General features: G+C 47.1%; 1 protein-coding gene and 1 long non-coding RNA gene across 4 annotated transcripts; one reads left to right on the top strand and one right to left on the bottom strand.

Moving 5' to 3' along the window:
* The first annotated feature begins 39 nt into the window (after window positions 1–39).
* On the top strand, window positions 40–17,501 carry POF1B (POF1B actin binding protein). Of its 3 annotated transcripts, XR_011150879.1 has the most exons (16): window positions 40–404; window positions 5,784–5,822; window positions 6,220–6,321; window positions 7,413–7,586; window positions 8,552–8,682; window positions 9,665–9,692; window positions 10,517–10,591; window positions 12,788–12,880; window positions 13,537–13,650; window positions 13,804–13,956; window positions 14,068–14,178; window positions 14,797–14,925; window positions 15,209–15,282; window positions 15,372–15,486; window positions 16,529–17,108; window positions 17,247–17,501. XR_011150879.1 is itself a non-coding variant. In XM_069015056.1 (15 exons), exons 1-15 carry the CDS (start codon window positions 69–71, stop codon window positions 16,532–16,534), a joined length of 1,680 nt encoding a protein of 559 aa, XP_068871157.1. In that variant the 5' UTR covers window positions 40–68; the 3' UTR covers window positions 16,535–17,501. The 3 variants fall into 3 exon arrangements, 2 of the variants coding, with proteins under 2 accessions (XP_068871157.1, XP_068871156.1); XM_069015056.1 differs by having other exon boundaries at window positions 16,529–17,501; XM_069015055.1 differs by lacking the exons at window positions 16,529–17,108; window positions 17,247–17,501 and having other exon boundaries at window positions 15,372–16,520.
* LOC138110317 (uncharacterized) lies at window positions 16,672–19,523 on the bottom strand. Its single transcript, XR_011150880.1, has 3 exons — window positions 18,235–19,523; window positions 18,072–18,139; window positions 16,672–16,755 (listed from the first exon to the last, which is right to left on the bottom strand). It is a non-coding gene; the product is annotated as an uncharacterized lncRNA (long non-coding RNA).
* Between the last annotated feature and the right edge of the window lie 320 nt (window positions 19,524–19,843).

A 19,843-nucleotide genomic window follows, 5' to 3' on the forward strand; every position in this document is an offset into this window, starting at 1 on the left:
GGCCCGCCCAAGGCGCGGCCCGCGCAGGTAAAGCCGGAGCGGCCCCGCAGCGCCGCAGTCCCGCCGCGATGTTCGGGGCGCAGCAGCAGCTGCAGCCTCCCGCGCTGCCCCCGCACCTCCAGCAGCAGCAGCAGCACCACTACTACCGGCGGCAGCAGCACTACAGCACCCTGCCCGCCCGCCGGCCCTGCCCCGAGCCGCCGCCCTGCCCCGAGCCCCCGCCGTGCCCGGAGCCGCCGCGGCCGCTGCCCTGCCTGGACCCCGCTCCGCACCAGCAGCAGGACGGCGCCGTGGCCTACGACCGGGTGCGCGCCTACGGGCCGGGCTGCCGCCGGGTCAGCACCTCCTGCTCCTCCCGGGCCGCCTCGCCGCTGGACAGCGGGCACAGCTGCGACTCGCCACAGGTACGGCGGACACGGACCTGGCCCTGCCCGGCCCCTGGGCGCTGCTCCCGGACCCGGGACCCGGCTCCTGCCCGGGCCCTCGGGCGCTGCTCCCGGACCCGGGACCCGGCTCCTGCCCGGCCCCTGGGCGCTGCTCCCGGACCCGGGACCCGGCTCCTGCCCGGGCCCTCGGGCGCTGCTCCCGGACCCGGGACCCGGCTCCTGCCCGGGCCCTCGGGCGCTGCTCCCGGACCTGGGACCCGGCTCCTGCCCGGGCCCTCGGGCGCTGCTCCCGGACCCGGGACCCGGCTCCTGCCCGGGCCCTCGGGCGCTGCTCCCCTCCCGACCCGCTCCCGGCCGGAATGAGGCGCCGTCGAAGCCGGAGCCCGACCCTGGGAGCTGCGGGTGCGCCCGGAGGGTCGAGCCGGGCTCCCCCGGGCGTGGGACGGGTCCAGCCCCGGCCCCTCCGCCCGCCCCGGGCGCTTCCCGGCGGAAAAGCCGCCGCAGCCGCTCCCGACCGTCCCCCGCCCCGCCGGGCTGTTCCCAGGCAGGGATGCGGTCAGTGGCACCGGCCCCAGCGCGGTGTCACCCGTGTCCGCCCAGCGCCGGCACCCTCTCAAGGCAGAACGCCGTTTTTGCCGGTTCTATCCCGGCACAGCAGCGATCCCGCCGCAGGCGGGTGCTCCCTTCCCACGCCGGGATGTCACCGCGCGGCTCTGCTGACTTGGGGCTGCTCATGTAAATGGAACACGAAGCCTGTGTGCTTATTAGTTCTCTTTGAATCGATGGTGCTTAATAAGGTCCGCGACTGAAGTATTGGAGTTGGGCTCGGAAAGCCCTCACAATGCAGTTCAGCAGGTTTGTTGTGAGTGTATTCAAGGCATGGCTTGAAAGTATCGGTGGAATTTAATGCAACTGGTGTATTGAAACTAGAAACCAATAGCTTAAGAACAGATTTGACTGCAAAACCAGAAATGGAGATCAGAATTTATTCTCAACACATTTTCCTTCATACAGCAGAATATCATTAACATTGATAGGATTGCTCTGCTATACTCAAATGGCAACATACATTTATTTCAATATGAACTCTTACTGAGTTTTCTTTCCTGTGTTATATTTATCTGTCAAAAAAAAAAAAAAAAAATCTGGATTAAGATCAATACAAGACCTGAATTCCTTTGAAAGCAGTATTTGCATGGTTTGAGGGCTGCCTTCCTCTCCAGCATGGTTTATGTAAATCCTGGGAAGTGAGCAAGCGGCTCAGCTACTGCAAGGACAAAGAGGAAACAGCCTCAAGTTGTGTTAGGGAAGGTTTAGGTTGGATATTGGAAAAGATTTCTTCATGGAATGAGTGGTTAAACATTAGAGCACACTGCCCAGTGCAGTGGTGGAGTCACTGTCCCTGGAAGTGTTCAAAAATGTGTGGATGTGGCACTTAAGGACATGGCCAAGTGGTGGCCTTGGCAGTGCTAGGGAGTGGCAGGACTCGATGATTTTGGTGGGTTTTTCCAACCTGAATGAGTCTGTGATCATCATGGCTTTGTAGGAGTTGGTTATGGCAGAGCCATTCCCTCTATCCAGGTTGTTAATCCTCTTTTGCAAGATGTAGGGCAGGAGTGTAAACACAGGTCTCTCACCTCCCAGATAAGTGATCTGCTCAGCTAGGCTGGATGATAGTCTGAATTGCAGTTAATTAATTAAATATTCATTGGCATAAACACTGCAGTCCCAGGCTTCCTCTGCCTAGATAAGTATGTGAACAAGGATTACAGGCTCAAATGCTGTCGCTGCTCTATGGAGGATGTTTCATTTTCAACATCTGTTGTAGTCACTGAATCCATTATGTCCTGCTGATGAAAACTAATTTCTTGCTGAAGTGTTTTGCTGGACGAGACTTTAAAAACAAGAGGGTGTAGCTCAGTCAGGCTCTGTGTGGGTTGCAGTTTCAGTGGTGGAGAAGGAAGGTGCCTAATACAGATTATTAGGAAGTTATTAAAGCAGAAAACAGTAACAAACAGGGAAGTCAGCTAGGAGGAGGCAGAAGTGGCATGCTTGGTGCTGAATGGGAGTTGCCAGAGAGAAGCCCTGGGAGGGGTGTAGGGCATTCCCAAAGAGTGGATCAGTTGCCCTTTGAGCTGTAGGGCCACGTAAAGTGAATAATGGACCGATACTGAGCTCACATCTGTGTTTGTTGTAACACGAGAGTTTGGGGTTAGTGGCAGCCCCGAGCTGTAGTTTCAGCTCTGTACTGCTGGTAAAGAAGAGGACTGTCTTTGAGCAATATTTAATTTGCTTCTGCAAAACTTTTGTGGATTAACAATAACAGACATCTACATCCCTGTTGATACAGTGCTAGTCTTCAGTCATGTGGCTGGGGTGTGCTCTTGTGTTTATGTACACTTTCAACAAGCTGGAGAGAGGGAGAGTTTGAAATTGGTGTGTGCACAGAGTACATGTGCTGGTACTTTTTGTGGTTCAGGATTCAGGGTTTTTTTACTTTCTCGATGTAACTTTGTTTTGTCCTTGGAATAATTCACAGCAAATTTTGCTCTGCTTCATCTAAATGAGAAGTGTTGAGAATAAATTCCCTTCTAGTGTGGCTTATGTGTATGAATCCCTTCACCGTGGTCATGAAAAGATAATATATGGAATGGCACTTGCAAGATGTTTGCAGAGGACAAAACTCTGACAGGGTTTGTAGGGATTTTCTGTCCATGTGAAAAATTTTGGGAGTCAGGTGTTTGTGTGGCTGGGCTCAGTTCTGTGACGTGCAAAGGGCTCCCATGAAAATGGTGTAATATTAACCAGCTCCAGGGCTGGTCTGTGTTGTAACAGCCTCAAACACAGCCTGCCATTTCCCCGTTTCACCTGCCAACTGGAACTCATAAATTGTGATTAGATGACTGGACTGCTTGTAATTAGCAAGACAATGTGTTGTGGATAAAGGCCTTTGACAAAGACGAAATTCTTACTTTCATCTGTGTTGGCTGAAGCCAAGGGGAACCTGTTGAAATAAAAGTGAGAGGACCAATTGCTTCTACATAAAATTGGCTCACAGTAAGGATAAATCTATCAAATGCTTATTTTAATATTTAGAAATCTTAAAGACTACAAGAAATATTTATGAAAGTGTTAGTGTTATCTTTGGAAAGTCTCCTTATAAACCCTATGGCAGCGGTTGGAATGGGAAGAACTTTAAGGTCCCTCCCAAACCACTCTGTGATTCTGTAAAATAGACCCAGACTGACTGGTCAGGTTGTTATAAATTCCAAACCCAGTCATGCCACTGAACCCCATAACAGCACTGGGCTTTGCCTTTGGAATCCCACCTTCCCCTTCCTTCTCCCAGTCAGAAAATGCTGCATCTCCAAACACTGCATCTTGTGACTGCACTGTGTCCTGAGCTATGCCCCTTGGGAATGCTGGAAAATGGAAATAGCCCAAGATCCCTTTCCATGGCAGTCTCCCCAGTGCTGGGGGACAGCTCCAGAGGCCTTGGAGATGGCACCTCCTTGTGTGGAGCTGTGTGTGGGCAACGCAGGCTGGCACAGGCACAGTGTTTCTGCCTCTTGGTCCCCTCCCAGCCTGTGCCAGTCCAGCCTGCTTGGCTGGAATGGGAGAAAGGGCAGGCAAATCCATGTTTGTAAAGCAGTTCTTTGAAAATGAAAGAGTTTGGGTATCTCGAAAATAAGCATAATTTTATCCAGGCAAAATATTTGTAGGTTCTGTATAATATTGCATATACAATGAGACTGTCCTTGTGAATATTATAAAGGTCTGTTTCAACTTAAAATGCTCCAGACTTCTCAGTTGTGGGTTTATTCCTCTGAGAACACCCTGGATGTGTTATCCTCTCTGGACTTTGAGTTAGTCCTGGCACATTTCTCCAACCTTTCAGCGAATTCCAAAGCTGTTTTTAATGTTACACAATGGCCATGTGGTGTCCCTGCACTGGAATGAAGCACTCCCTGCCGTCCCACGGCTCTCCTGTGTCACAGCTCCCTGTGCTCTAGCACAGACACTGGGATCAAGCTATGCCTGCTCTGAGACTCAGCTGAAGGAAGGACCAGTGGCCATCCCTTTGTTGAGTATCTCACTTTTTAGTTCCAGCTCTGCAGGTGTCAGTGATGCAGGACTGGGCTGCAGGTTCCACCTCTGCTGACTCCTCTCGGTGTTGTGTCCCCATACTCAGAGTTCTGCTGGCACCACTGGCACATGGGGTGGGAGCAGCACTGAGCAGCTTCCCAAGTTTCTACAGCACTTTTAATTTTGAAATTCCTTAGTTACTTTGACTGCTACAAAAACAGTTTCTTTTCTACTTTTGTTTCTCTTTCCTGGTGCTGTTATGATTCACCCTTGGGAAGTCTGAAAAATTGCTCCAGGCTTCCTAAAGTTATGCAACAGTTGTCAGGAAACCTGACCTACTTCAGAGCTGCTCTCACCTGGCTGAGAATGTGTCTGAGACTGAACTGCAGCCACATAAACTTCCCCCTGCATCTGGGGAAGAAATGATCCATTATGAAAATTGGAGGTTTGTGCTGTGAGGGAGAATAAACAGGATGCTGCAAACTGACAAATTGCCCAGTCCTTAGATTGGATTCAGTGGGAACTCTGCTTTTTTGGGTAAAGGCCTGGATGTGAAGAGTTGAAGCAATGTGTGATTTGTTGGAATTGGTGGAGGACAGCATCTACAATTGCTTGTAGACAGTACTGGGGCAAAACCTGAAGAAATCTATTTGAAAACAAAGCTGCTTCCAGGGACAGATTTTTGTAATTTAAAAAGGTACATCTCATTTTTCATTCAGGAATGTGCAGATGCTCTGTGTGGGCATCGTTCCCATAGATGGCAATTGTGGAGTTGTGTGAACTGGATGTGACCCAGTGGGTTGCTGGGTGGCTCCTCTGTCCACCTCTGAGTTTAAGCAAAATCCAAATTTTCATGCCTTAGTGAAACAAAAAGAATTGATGGTGTATCTCCATCTACACCACTGAGTTAGATGTGTAACATGAAAAACTGAAAGTAAGAGAGATGGACTGGAACAGGGACATGGGATCCAGGAAGCCTCATCCAGCTTTGAATTGTGCCTGTTCTGCTGCACTTACAGAAAATATGGACTAATTACCTCAGACCTGCAAAGAGGGGACTGAGAAAAACCCAACTCTTAAAATGCAGTGATGGGTTGTGTCTGGCCATGCTGCACATGGGCCAATTCCTTTGGGGTCGGAAGGCCCTGGGTTTAAAACATCTCCAGGTGATTGTGGCCAGTGGATCCCAAAGTATTTTCAGCCAATGTCCATAAAGATTCCTTTGGGAATCTATGAAGGCCTGAGCTCTGCCAGGAAAGGTGTTAGAGGTTGAAGTGCAGTAATCTCTGAACCTTTTTCCCTTCCTTGCAGGGCACCATTCGCAGGATCATTATCGAGAACCCGGATCAGGTAGGGAAACTGTGTTGGAGTTCCCTCAGCTCCTTCCCCAGCTGCCTCCACGGGGCATGACAAACACTTTGAAAGCACACAGCTCACACCTCTGAGGGTGAGAGATGGAATTATGAGGGATTGAAAACACTGCAGAATGGCCAGTCAGGCTCCCACCTCTCAGCACCTAAGTCTTCATTAATATTGATTAGCTACTAACTGCTTCTACTGTGTTTATTTCGCACAGTCCCTATGCAAGCACAGCCACTTTGTTTCCAAATGGGGGCACACTCAAATGTACACATCCTAAAGGACATCTCACATGTCTTTAAATTACCTAGTTTTGGTCAAAATTACACTAATCCTGAGTTTGCTGTTTGACAAGATTTAAGGATGTTTTTATTTATGTGTTTTACAGGAGCCATTATCCCCTTTTCTTAGAGGGGCAAACTTCTGTCCTGGAAATAATGTCATCTATGAAAAGACAATAAGAAAATATGAGCTATTAAATCCCCTCCAAGTAAGTTGGGTGTTTGTATTATCTATTGCAAAAAGAAAATTGAGGTGGTAGCAGGAAATTGATGTTTCTGGGTTGGTTTGGTTCTGGGTTTTTGTTTGTTTTTGTTGGGAGTAGCTGCCAATCTGAGAACTAGGACACATTCTCAGAGTAAATGAAACAATATTTAAGGAGAGCAGAAGGTGGAATGTTTGCCATATTTTTCCAGAGAATTTATTTATTTATTAAAAATGAAAACTGCTTTGTATCTCTAATACTGTCAGTCTGTATCTGAATAGTGACTGTGAATTAGTTTCTTACAGTAGCTTCACAACAGAACAACCAAGATAAATTTTTGGAAAAAAAAGGTTAAAAAGTTAAAAAGACAATTTTTTTTTTTACTGACTCTTGAAACAATATATATTTGGCAAACTTGTCTGAAATTTCATCTTAAAACTGGTGTTTTGTCAATAGCAAAAATATTGCTCCATTTTATTGCTCGGAAGTATTTCCAACAAGAAAAAAAATTGAAATTTAGCATATCTCAGAGTGATTTACCTGGGGGGTTTTTAACTTCAGTTTAAAAAAAACAAAGTATTCATGGCACTCTGGATTTTAGACAGGTGAATTATCTGTGATGTCCAGTCTCTGAAGCGGAAAAATAAAAAAGAAGTAATTATAAATAATAGCTTCTTTCTTTCTGCAGATGATGTGCAAAGAAAAGAATAAAAAATCGTGGAAGTCCTGGAAACTATAGTTCTGGTTTTTGTTACGTGGGGTATGTTTAGATTTAGGCCAAATCAGGAGTGTAGTTTTGAAGGAAATTTTCATGTGTAATGGGACATCCACCTTGGGAAAGGTGTCTCTCCTGTGCTTTTCACTGGCAGCTTCTAAAATTGGAGGGAAAATGGTGAATTACAACCCTGGAGCATAAAAGTGTGAGGCAAACTCACTTTCAGGTAGGAATAAAAAAAAAAAAAAATTATTTGGATTATTAAAACATCTGAAACCACTCCCAGCCTTGCCAGTCACAGACACATTTCATTCGCTGTTGAGGTTAATCTCCCACCCCATCCAGGCGTGTCCAGCACTAACAAGTCCCGTTGTGTCGGCAGGAGAGGCAGTTCCAGGTGTGCCAGGCGGAGCAGTGCCCGCAGTGCCCGCCCGCGCTGCCGCTCCCGGTCAGCCAGCAGTGCCAGCAGACACAGACGGGCAGCGCCTGCGAGCTGTGCCCGGGCAGCGCCGAGTGCCGGGGACACACCGTGAGGAGGAGCACGGCCCCCGAGCTGGTGAGAGCTCCATGCTTTGTTCTTGGGCAGGGACAAAGCTCTGGGAATGAAGGGGTTTATGTCTGTGCAGGTTTTGTTGGAACTCTCAGCACCACACCCCTGGAACTAAGCAGGGTCTGTATGTCTGTCTGGAACTGTTTGAGGTTTTGTCATGTGCTGTTGAGGGGGGAATGGCTCTTTGAGGTGTTGTATTTCTCGTTGTCACAGACCTGTGCTCAGGTGTGCACTGACTGACATCAGCCCATGGTGTTTAACTGTGCTCAGTCTCGCTGGGTTGTTTGGTTTTGTTTTTCTTTACCCATCAATTCAGTCAGGTTCCACCTGTCAGTCTGTACACACAGACTGAGGGATGCACAGCTCTGCCTCGAGTTTGGGAGAAAACACACTTTGCTTTATAACCTCGACAAACATCAGCTCAGGATTCCTCTCCTCCTACGCTGATCAACCAGGGCTTCAAATATATTTCAATTTGATGCAAAAGTTGTTGACACAGATTCACTGGAAGCACAAAAGGAACTTCCTGGTATAGCTGTAGCCTGTTAGTGCAGCTGGAGAGGGAGTGCAGCAGGTCCCTCCTGTGCACCCAGTCGGTGTTTGGGTGACAAAGACAAACACCCTGGGGACCTCAGTGTCAGACATGTGCAGAACCTTCCAGAGCCCGACACTCCCATCAAGCAGCTTGGGACACTCAGCTTGGGCTGATGTTCCTATAGAGCTGATGACAAATGATGGCACTGCTGTGGAAGCAGGACTTAGTGCCTGTTGTTCTAAAGGAAGTAATTCCTCTCTGTACAGTTTGTTGAAAACCAGCAGACATGGAAGACTCACTACCAAGGAAAGTGTAAACAAATTGCAAATGTCTAAGAGCAGCCAGACCCAAGTCCATTCTACCTGTAGCATTCTCATGTTCAGCTTTCCTCCCGAAGAAGGGATCCTGTTCTGATCTCCTGCCTGTCTCCTGCCAGGTGAGCTGCCCCCAGGACAACCCTGAGCAGCTGGACTGTCGCTTCTTTGGGGAGCTGCTGGCGGAGCTGCACCGCAAGAGCACTGACCTGTACAGCTGTTTGCTGCAGCACGTGGAGAAGATTGGCACAAGGTATTGCCACTGGATCTGTCATGCCTGTGTCCCAGACATCCAGCACTGCACAGCTGACAGGCATGGTGGTGCTTGTGGATTGGTTGTACTCTTTTTTTCTTCCTGACAGCTAGAACTGACTGGATGTTTTACACATTCATCTGATTTGCAAGTAACTGAGGACATAAAAATGCTGTAAGCCAAGGAAATTTATTGAATTTGATGCTTAGGAATTGTGTCTCACATTGTGTACACTTCAGCAAACAAGTACTTACAGCACATGCTGACATATATTTCATGATACAATTACTGTGTCCTGAAGAAACAACCCAAATGTCCAAAGTTCCTCTGTCCTGTTGAAATGTTGTTTCAACATGTGTTAATGGATTAAAGAACAGCCACCAGGCATAAAGCGCAGTCTCTACACCCAAATGAACATTAAGCATGTTTTCTGCAGACCATCTGTGGGAAGAAGTGAGATTCAGAGCCTGCACAACCTTCCCCCTTCCCTCCCAATCACCCTCATTCTTCCCCCTCACTCCTGGTCTTGTCTGGTTGCTTTCAAGGGTTACTGAATAAGGAAAGTGGTCCTGTAGCAGAGGGAAAAAGGGAATTTAACCACCACAAAAACCCTGACAGTGCCAAGTCAACACTTGGGACAGGGTATTGCAGCAGAGTTGTGGGCAAACCATTATCCAGGCAATTAAGGGAGTAATTGGGTTAACTGACCATAATTTGGATAACTGCCCAAAGAACTGGGGATTGTCAGCCTGTGTTAGCTGTGCTGCTGTAGGGCTCCGGTCTCCCCGGGAATTCCTCGCTGGAGTGGTGTTTAACAGTCACTGCCTGGCACCACAGAGGGAAGGTAATGACTCTTGAGCTGATAAAGGCCCTTCCTTGCTCTGTATTGTCCATCAATCTTTTAGTGGTGAATGTGGGCCTGAATCCTGAAAGTTCTCAAGCAGTTTTGTGTTAACAGATCCTTGGATTTTGTGTTTTACAGGAACCACGACATCGAATTAACATGCCAGGTAAGGCCCAGGCTGTCCCCTGACACTGGTGGGGGGGTTCAAGCAAATTAGCCAAGCCTGTTGCAATGGAGGAGGCTGGTCTTTGTTAGTTAATGGTTCCTGCTTGGCAAAAAACATTCAGAGCCTGAAACCTACTGCCAGGCAGGTATAAATGTGATAATACTGAAAGGAAACTTGAAGAATTCACATTATTCCAGTATGAGTCAAATTTTGGAAGTCTCTCTTGCCAATAATGGTTTCACTGGAAAATGACTTGCACAGGTACCTGTATTTTCAGAATTTTTTTTTTTGAAAGGGCTCCATCACTCCCTGGCCTGTGAGTGCTGCAGCTGAGCAGCAGGTGCTGCACCTTTGAAGGCATTCAGTGTGAATGGGGCAGAAATACCTGTTCAGGGCTCACCTGCAGGAAGCAAATGCCACTGAATCCTGGCAGCATCTCCTGCTGGTCATCTGGGGTTTACTGGCAGCCCATTCACTGGTCAGAAACACAAGGCATTTCCCCACCATGAACTGCTGGGAGTTGTAGCATCAGCTGTTAATCCCTGAGAGAGGATTGGTTTGAATACTGCTTTTGAAATAAATGTTAAATTCAAGGATTTGAATATATGCTTCATGTATCACTTAATCTCACTTTGTACATGCCTCACATATAAAAGACTTTGGAAGTTTTCTGGATAGACTTTGATCTATTTTTGTTCTTATTTGCCTTGTACTAAGGATGTTTTTCATAGCAGAGCTGTGTAATTAATGAAGAAACCACATTACTATCTACCAGGCAAAATTCTTAATCAAGATGTCTCCCCTTTCCTCCCTTCTTTGCTTAGACTGAAGATATTGAGGAATTAATTCCCAAAGGACTGTCTGAGGCAACAAAGCAGCAGATTCGTTATCTCCTCCAGGTATGGGAGCGTGGCAGCCTGTAGGAACTGGGTGCAGTAGGAGTTGGCTCACAAGGAGATGGGACTTGGTACATCACACACTTCACTCTGCATTCCCTCATTCCACTGTTTCTACAGTAAAGGGGGGGTGGAATGGTGGTGTTAAGGGAAGTGCCAGCTGGACCCACAGTCCACTCGTGTCTTAAACTGAGCTTTACTGGGGCTTTCCTGCAGTTTCACTGGAAACTCTTGGCTTTAGACCACTGAGAGAACAGAGACCTTTCATCTTTCTGTTTTGTGTATTAAGGCTTTACTTTAAAAGCCAAACACAAATAGGAGGCGCTAAAAACAGAAGCAGAGCCTGAATCCCATGTGCTCACAGCCCAACCCCATGGCTGGGCACGGAGCAGGCAGGGAGGGGTGGGGAGGGAGCTGGAGAACCAGACAGGAGGACAAAACCCTTTACACCTGAACCACAGCAGCAATGGTTCTGTTTGTTGCCAGCTGCCAAAAGCACGGCTCAGCACTCAGAGCTGCCTTTGCCAGGCAGGAGTGTCAGAGCAGGATCCAGGGCAGCCTCAGCAGGAGCATCCTGATCTGGGCTCCCTCAGGTAGGGGGAGGGTGATCCTACCGGGGAGCTGCACCTTGGAATTACTTCCTGGTAAAAAAAAAAGTCCATTGGAATGGAGGTGTGAAGGAGCAGCCTGGACTGAGTTTGCAGCTGCCCTGCTCTGACCTCCCCAGTCCCTTCCACCTGGAATTATTCTGTGCTTCTCTTACAAGGAAGATGGACATCAACCCCCAAATATTCCATGGCCTCATGCTGCACACTGTCCCAGGAGGCTGGTTCAGCTCCAGGTGAAAAAGCTGGAACAGGCATTTCCTGTTGTCTATGTGTCCAGCTGGTTTTACACCCACACAGCTGTGATTAAAAAATGCAGCCAAAATGGTTTTTGGGGAACCAGGTGTTTTCAGGATACACCCAGAGTGTTCCCAGACCCCTTGGCCACTGGGACAGAGCTGGGAGGGAAGGGTTTGCACAGCCCAGGATCCCAAGTTGGGAATGCCCAGAGGCTCCTCTAAGGACACAGAGAATTCCACAGGAAAAGCACACAGCACCTCTGGGCTTTAGCAACCTCTAGCATGAAGCAATTGCTGAGTGGGGTTTTCCTTACACATTTATAGTCTAAATTTCACCATTTGACTCAATTCCTTCTTTCAAACTGTAGTGTATTACACAATAAAACCAACAAAACCATACAGCAAAAGTGAACTTCCACTTTAATTATAGAACAAACAAAAAGTTGAGTTACACTAGGAATGAAGGCTCAGTCACACCACAGCACCAGTGGGGATAAAAAACTGGGCAAGGGCCAATCCCCATAGGGATAGAGAGCTCATTCTTCCAAGTTAAGGGAACACGCAGGAGGATTCCACTTTTGTCCAGACAGTAAAAAACCACAGCTTTTGCACAGAATATTCAGCCCTTCCAGAGAGTCACAACTTGAGGAGTTATTTTGTGTGTCCTTTCAAAGTCTATTCTTCTTCTTTTAAATATTATAAATGTATCATGAAATGCAGCAATTTATGCTTTTGCCTGAATCAATACATGGCTATTAGAGACATTGAAATTAACATTCCAAAGGAGAAAAGTGTTGGGCTGTGGTCACTTCTGGTTTTCTCTTTCATCCAGGTGATTCCTTTCATCTTTGGGATCTTTTTCCTTTTAAAGGGAGGAGTTGGCTATATGAGCTTTTTCAATTTAAATTTTTAAAAATGTTAATTAAGTTCCCTCACCCTTGAGCCCAAAGCTTTGCCAGATCTCAAACATGACTCATTTCTCTTTTCAGGCAGGGCAGCAATTTCTAAAAATCAGTGTAAGCGCAAAGCTTTGAAAGCTCCCATAGTAATTGTGCAATATTAACAATTTATTTTTCGCTTTATTGGTGTACAAAGGCTCAGTTCCTTACCCTGTTGTTCCTTCCACGTTAACAACGTTCTCCTGTGTTACAAGCAGAAATTGAACACTGGCATTTGCAGAACAAAATGCAATGAAAATGCTTCTTGTAGAAACTGTGGGCACTTCAAAGGACATGCACTGGTTTTAGAAGTTACTGTCAGCTGTAAAGCAGTTTCTGTTCTACCTCTTGTCAGGCATATTGTAAACAAAGCTGCCTAATTAATCCCAATTACCCTTTCAATTTCTCCCCTCCCAGATGAGAGTGACATCGGACAAATCCCTGAGACTTGTGCTTTCCACGTTCAAGAATCTGCGTGAGGAGCTCTGCCATTTGCAGGATGACCTGGGGGTGAGTCCTGTTCCTCACTGCCCACAGCTCATCCAGCTGTTCCCAGCTGGCAGCAGGAGCCCAGGGCTGGCATTCCAGGCTGTGGCTGTGCTGATGGCAGTGGCTGCTCTGTCAGTGCCTCGGGAGGCCTGGATGGCCACGGGGGGCTTGGGCAGCTCCAGAGATTCTCTGGGCTTCAGCCATCCCAACTCTGTGGCTGTGGATGCAGGCAGCAGATCATTCCTGTTGGGGAAGCAGCAGTGTTTCCCACACCAGCCCAAGTGCTGGCACTGCTGGGAATGTCACAGCATTGTCCTGGAAAATGCAAAGTTGAGGGAGAAGGAGTTTGAACTTGAGCCCAGAACAAGGAGTCTGTGCAGTAGGCTTAGTTTTGCGGTGGTTTTTGTTTGTTTGGGGTTTTTTTGTTGGCTTCTATTTAAATTGTTTCTGGGACAGACTGGAAGGGCAGTGTCCAGGATCCCAGCGCTCACCACCCAGCACAAAGCCACAGGCACTACAGTGTGTGCTGTGTACCTAAACCCCAGACTTTCAAGAAAGTTGAGCATTCTCTCGATTCTAAAACATCCCTTTACTAAAAACGTGTGTGTTGCACTTTATGGGAAGTTTACTGAAAAATTGCAGCTTTTGACTGTGAGCTTTTGACTTTTGTCCTGCAGAAGCTGGAAACAGACAATGTCTTGCTGAAGAAGGATTTGGCTTTTAAGGATTCTCAAGTAAAAGAATACGAAACAATGTTGGCTTCTCTGAGGGAGAACAATCGTCAGCAGCAGGTGAATCTAGACATTTTCAGTGTCATTCCAGGCAGCCAAAATCGGGGCAGTTTGCTGACTTTTGGGTACTCTGAGTAACTGCTGCCTGCTGTGTGTATGATGCTGTTCCTCCCCTGGGGAATTCCATGTGCTCATTCCCCCTGTACTTTCCAGCAAGGGCTCAGGGACAGCACTGCCAAATGCCGCTCCCTGGAGGAACAGCTGCTGTCCCTGCGGCTCAGTGAGGGGGACAAGGACTGCCAGCTGAAGGAGCTGGAGTACAGCAAGAGGGCCCTGGAGCAGGAGATCCAGAGTCTCAAGCTGCAGGTGAGGGCTCACCTGGCTGGGTGCAGTCTGGGTCCCAGACTCAGAGGGATTAGTGTAGGAAAACTAATGATGAAAACTCTTTGTAAAATAAAAACTGGTTCTTTGCTGCAGAGCTGCTCCAGCCCAACCCTGCAGACCACGACGGACGAGCTCTCCAGCCGCTACGTGGAGATGATCAACAACCTGAGGGAGGACAAGGACAGGGAGATCCGCAGCCTCAGGGTAAGGGGCTCTGCTGGCACTGGCTGTGTGCAGGGACAGCTGCTCTTGCAGTTACAACAGCAGAGATCTACCACAAGCACTTTTTGGGTGTCTTCTGGTTCTGCAGTTACTTTACTCATAGACAGTGGTGATGGCTCAAAACCTTTACAGTAGAACAGAAAACTGTGATTTTAAAAACACCCCAGCAGTTCTTTACATGAAGAAACTAGGGATCAATCTGATTAGCAGGCTGTTCTAAAGGGATATTTCATGTGTCCTGGTAACATAAGAAATTAGTCAAAAGATGCTCAATAGGAAACAAAAATAAATCTCAGTCACAGCTGTATGTAGGAAATGTCTCTCATGGAAATCAGTAATAAAAGTGTCTGGAAGCCAATTCAACTGCTTCAGTGTTGGTTTAGCTTTACAGAGTTATAAAAGAATTAAATTAATACTGGGTAGAATTCAGTCCAATTAGCACTTTCTGAATTTACTGTGTGGCTCAGCTTCCTGATCTGAAAATGCCTGGGTCTCACTGTTGATGGTGTTAATGAAAGGCCAGCTCCGGAGCCCTGGGTGGGTGCTGATGGGCCCTGCCCAGAGCCCCCCACACCTGAGAGCTCCTGCCTTGTTCTGCAGTCTCAGCTGTGCCAGTTCCAGCAGGACATAACCAGGAGAGAGGGGAGCAACAGTGACTTGCAAATGAGGCTGCACGAACTGACATCGCTGCTGGAGGACAAAGAGGCTTTTATTAAACAACAGCAAGAGGTAAAATAATGCAAATTATTTCTCTTCTAAGGGTTTTTGTGTTTAAACCTCTATGTACTGTGTAGGTGAAACCTTACCAGGAAGTCCTTTGTCCTCTCCTGGCTCAGGAATAGGGGCTAGGATTTGTTTTAACTGAATGCTGTTCCTCTGCCAGCCTTCTGGAATGACAGATTTTCAGACTGTTCTTTGAGATGAAGTTCTGCAAATATTTTGTTGTGACTTTATTGAACTGATACTTCAGAAAACATTACTTCAAATCAATGTTTGCTTTTGGTTTTCTCAGGAGCTCTTCAGACTGAAGCATGAGAAATTATCTGGCAGTCAGTCCCCTGGGGTGACAGCCATCATCACTAAAAAGTAATGTGTTATTCACCTTTCTTAAAAACACATCCTTTGGGATTTCCTTTATTTAGGGTCTGTTAAGCAACCTGTTCAACTCTCTGCAGGTATAGGAATCAGTATCCTATTCTGGGTCTCCTGTCTGATGACTACAAGGTCACATCACCTGTCAATAAATCACAAACTATTGTAATTGAGAGGACTGGAGAGATCTGGAAACATGTGAGTTTACCTGGAGATGGACTGTTCACTCTGCACTCCCTAAGTGTTCAATTTAACTTCAAAGCAAGTATTTCCCAAACTGAGAGCTCAGGGATGCCCTCGTGGTAATTTAACGCGCTGCAAAAAGCAAAGTGACTGACGGCAGCCAGGGAAGTGTCCTGGCTCTTGCGAGTAGGCAGTAATTGGTGGGTGTGGTACAAATAAAACCTTTTGTTGTTTTCTCTGGCACGTAATTACCCTGAACAAAAGCAGCAGCGTTGCCCTAACACCGGCCCCGGGGTGTTGCTGTACTGGGCAGGTAGGCAGGGACTGTGTCCTGCTGTGCTCTCAGGTGAGGAGGGATTTGGGAGGGCTGTGCTCCTCTGCATTAGGAGCATTAATGACTCCAAGCTATTACTAAAACATACGAAGCAGCACATCCCTGAAACTCACCTTGAGCCATGGCAGTGACTAACCCAGGAATGCAGAAGAGTGGTGACATTTTAAGGAGTGATTCAGAATAAAAATAGAAAACAGGGCTGCAGAAGCTATTTCTGTTACAGGCACTGGCTTGTGGTGCCAAGTTTGGCTACAAGGAAAAGGCTGGAGAAATGGCAGGGTGGCCAGGCAGGGGTGGTGGTGGCTACAAGGTCACAGTAGCACCTGGACACAACCAAGGGGCAGACACAGCCTGGAGACAGTTTTGTGACAGCCTGAGCAGATGCAGGTAGCACACCTGGCATGCTCCCCAAGGGGACCTTGCCTGCAGCAGGATTAGGAAAGTAAAAAGTTCAGGTCACTGGCAAAGAGCAGAGTTTTATTACTGATCCCTAAAACTCCCCCAGGTGCATTGCAACCTAGTGAAATGTCAAGCAATTAAACATCAATAGAGAAATTAAAAAGTGAAGTGTTTGGTACAGAGGAAAGGCTCACTGGTCCCCTTGGACCCTTCACAAGAGAAAACAAGTAGGTAATTAAATGAGATGCTTTACAGGAGGTAGTTTTGTTTCATAACAGAAACAGGTTTATGTATTTCTTCTAACAAGTTGCTTGTTTCTTTTAGGAATGAAAGAAACTTCTGAGCCCTCAGACCTGCTCCAAGGAGTTCACAACCACTAAAACTGCTTTACTTTCTGCTCTTCTGCATCCAAAAAAGGTTCAGTCTGATAGTGAGGAAGGCTGAGAAAACATTAAGGACTCACTTTTCCCTCAGAAGAATGGGATGCCATCCCTCTGTGGACTTCAGCTGTTCTTGACTAACTCCTGTTCTTCAGCCAGGCCTGAGGCAGTCTAGGAGACAAAAGGAAGACACCTGAAACCTCTTCCTCCTTGTAGCCATGTTCTGTGTCCACGTGCTGAGAGTGGGAATGACCCCGATGTCAGTCCCACCCCTCCCATGGCTGCTTTCAGTGCAGAGTCACGGGCTGCATGGAAACTTCAAAAATACCTCACTGGGACCTGCTCCTTACCTTACACCTGCCTCTGTCTGGGAAGCTCGGACACAAAGGACAAAACTTACAGCAAACCCAGCTTCTGACCTGGCAAATGCCAGCAGGACCTAGTTCAGTGAAGGCTGGGCAAAGGCTCATTTTAGAGAATGTTTCTGACCTCAGAGGTGATGTGTTCTCAGCCCCAAACCAGCTGTAAGTATTTATTTGCTGTGCTTCAAATTTTCAACAACTTGGCATATTTTTATATAGAAGAACTTTGAGCTATTTTCATACATGGACTAAATTTCCTTATCAGACCAACCTGCCATTTACAATTTCTGCTCCTTCCAGGACCACAGAAATTCTTTCAAACTCATTTGGTGTTCATGATTCAGCAGTTGTCTGAGCAACACAGCACAGAGACTCACAGGGAAAGCTTGAACGCTGCAATCCAAAGGTGCTCTTTTATCGTGGGGTTCTTGCTTTGCTTTCCTGCTGCAGCCATGTAGTTCTGTTCCCAGATACTATAGACCCTAGGCAACGTTTAATGGGGAAAAAATGCTGGAGGCTAAATGTAACCATGAAATAAAGCTAAGTTTAACTCTCTGGGTCATTGTCTGTCTGTCCTGGAAACATGTTGTGTGAGGGGGGAGTAAGTGGTGTCTTGTTCCTCTCTATGAATCCTTACAAGTGAAGGATGAGGGCTGTGTCCCTTTTCTGGCTGCTGCTGCCAGTCCTCAGTCAGGTAATGCTGGATGTCCAGCTGGCCTTGTGCTCTTCAGGACTGGGCAAAGAGCCACAACTAAAACCTGCTGCTGCTCTTTGAGTGTGTCCAGGCTGAGAGGGGCCTGCACTTTCACCTGCCTGGGCCACCCCTTCAGCCTGGCTTTACAAGAACAGGCTTTAATTAAATACCCTCATTTGAACAAGGAGTGCCTTGCCCCTCTGAATTCAGTAATTATTCTAGAACAGATTCTAAAGCAACTCCTCTTTCTGCAGAGCAGTGAATAAAAGGTACATCTACACTCAGAGTTACTGTGCTCCTGCCACGGGACAGGGTCAGTGTAATAAATGATTTCAGTTACATTACACTGTCAGCAAGACTTTTCACCTTTGCTGATCTTAACCAAAACAAAACCTAACAGCACCATGTTTGTTTAATGCCATCAGAGTTACCTGTGAAGGTGTCTGGGTGCTCCTTGTGCTCCCACCAGGACTGGGTGTTTCCCACAGCTCCGATGAAGCTACAAAGAGCAGGAATGGGAGTTATTAATGGCCACAGTTAGTGACAGCTCATCCCAGCCGTGGATTTCCCAACCAGCCCCTCAGTGACACCAACCTGTGTCTCCTCCACTCTGTGCCACAGCACAGGACACGCAGGGAACTCCCTTAAGGAAGGACAGGGCTCAGACCAGGAGCTGCTGGGTGTGGTGAGACAATTCCATGGCAAAGGCCACCATCAGGCAAATGCTGTTTTCAAATACAGCTGATCCGTCACAGTGGAAGCACCATCCTCAAGCAGCCAGGAAAGCTGAAGCCTGCTTAGAAAAAAGCCTGGGTTCCTGCTCAGGCCAGCCAGGTCTGTCCTGGCCTAGCAAGGACAGCTCCTCAAAGAATCTGAACATCACCAGACCTTGTAAACGCTACTGAGCAGAGGCTGTAACTACACACTGTACTCACACAAAACACAAAGCAATAAATGGTGGTCAAAAAGCTGAATTAGAGTAGTAGATAAAGCATATAGCCATTTATTTATGGGCTGGTTTTGTTTTCAGACCATATTTATTTAAAAAGCAAACTTAGTGGTTTTTACTATAAAGTACCTGTTACTGTGGGCTCAGCTGTCCCCTCTGTGCTGTGGAACTGGAACTGATTTACCTAAGGTGGTTTCTGCTGGAGTTTATAAAAACATATTTTCTCATTTACTCAGCTCTGTAAATGCTGGTTAGAAGCAGTTTACCTTAGCTCATTTCCCACCTCCATTTCAGGTAGGTCCCCCAAGACTTCTACATTTTCTTCAGGAACAAATTTAAAAAAAAAAAAATCAAACACTATTAACTTCATATAATTACAACAATCTACATTCTGCCTTGTGTTTACCTGCCAGAATGCAGAGTCTTGTTTTGCAGTGAAAAGGAGAAAACTGCCTTCTGGTTTTTGACTGACCTTTCTGCAGTATGGAAGTTTCTCTGCCTCAGCTGTAAAATAAAAGCCAAAGAGGGCCCTGGCTGGGAAGTCCCTGGCAAGTCCAGCAGCCACCAGCCCACACCCAGTACCTCACCTTTACCTCCAGAGTTCTGCTGCTGCTCTTCCGTGTTTTCTCTCAAATTTATTACCTTTAATTGTGGGCAGTTGAAACCTGAGGAAAGAAAAACACAGCTAATGATCAGGATGTGAATCACTTTTAACTGCACCTGTCAGCCCAATAAAAAGCTGCACCAAACAGATCTGACATTTCAGAGCAAGCCCTGCACACGTGTGAGGCTCTGCTTGCTCAAGCACCCCTGACCTGTCTGTCACAGCTCTTAAATATGTACTGGGAAAGGGCACAGAGAATGATTTGCTAACTGTCCCTCAAACTGCTGAGGAATCAGGTGACATTTTATCCTTGCATTTCAGAAGATTTAAAATGCCACTTTCTAGTAAAATCTTATGTCAAGAACAGCAATCGACCTCCTGATACAGAACAGTTACCTGGTTATTTGGTCCATCTGCAGAGTGGAAAAATGAGCCAGCACAGCCATGGGCAGAGCCAGGGATCATCTTCAGGCTGCTACGAAGAAACTCCTTCAGTCCATGTACTCAACATAACATTCAGGAACAAAGCACTGACGTTGTGAGAAATCCACAGCTTTAAATCACTAAGACTTTTTCCCTTCTGACTGCTGGGCATGGAAGGAAAAGCAGCAACAAAAACCAGATGAAGTCATTCCTGTCTGCTTAATTTC

Source organism: Aphelocoma coerulescens, chromosome 4A (assembly GCF_041296385.1).
Source record: "Aphelocoma coerulescens isolate FSJ_1873_10779 chromosome 4A, UR_Acoe_1.0, whole genome shotgun sequence".
NCBI lineage: Eukaryota > Metazoa > Chordata > Aves > Passeriformes > Corvidae > Aphelocoma > Aphelocoma coerulescens.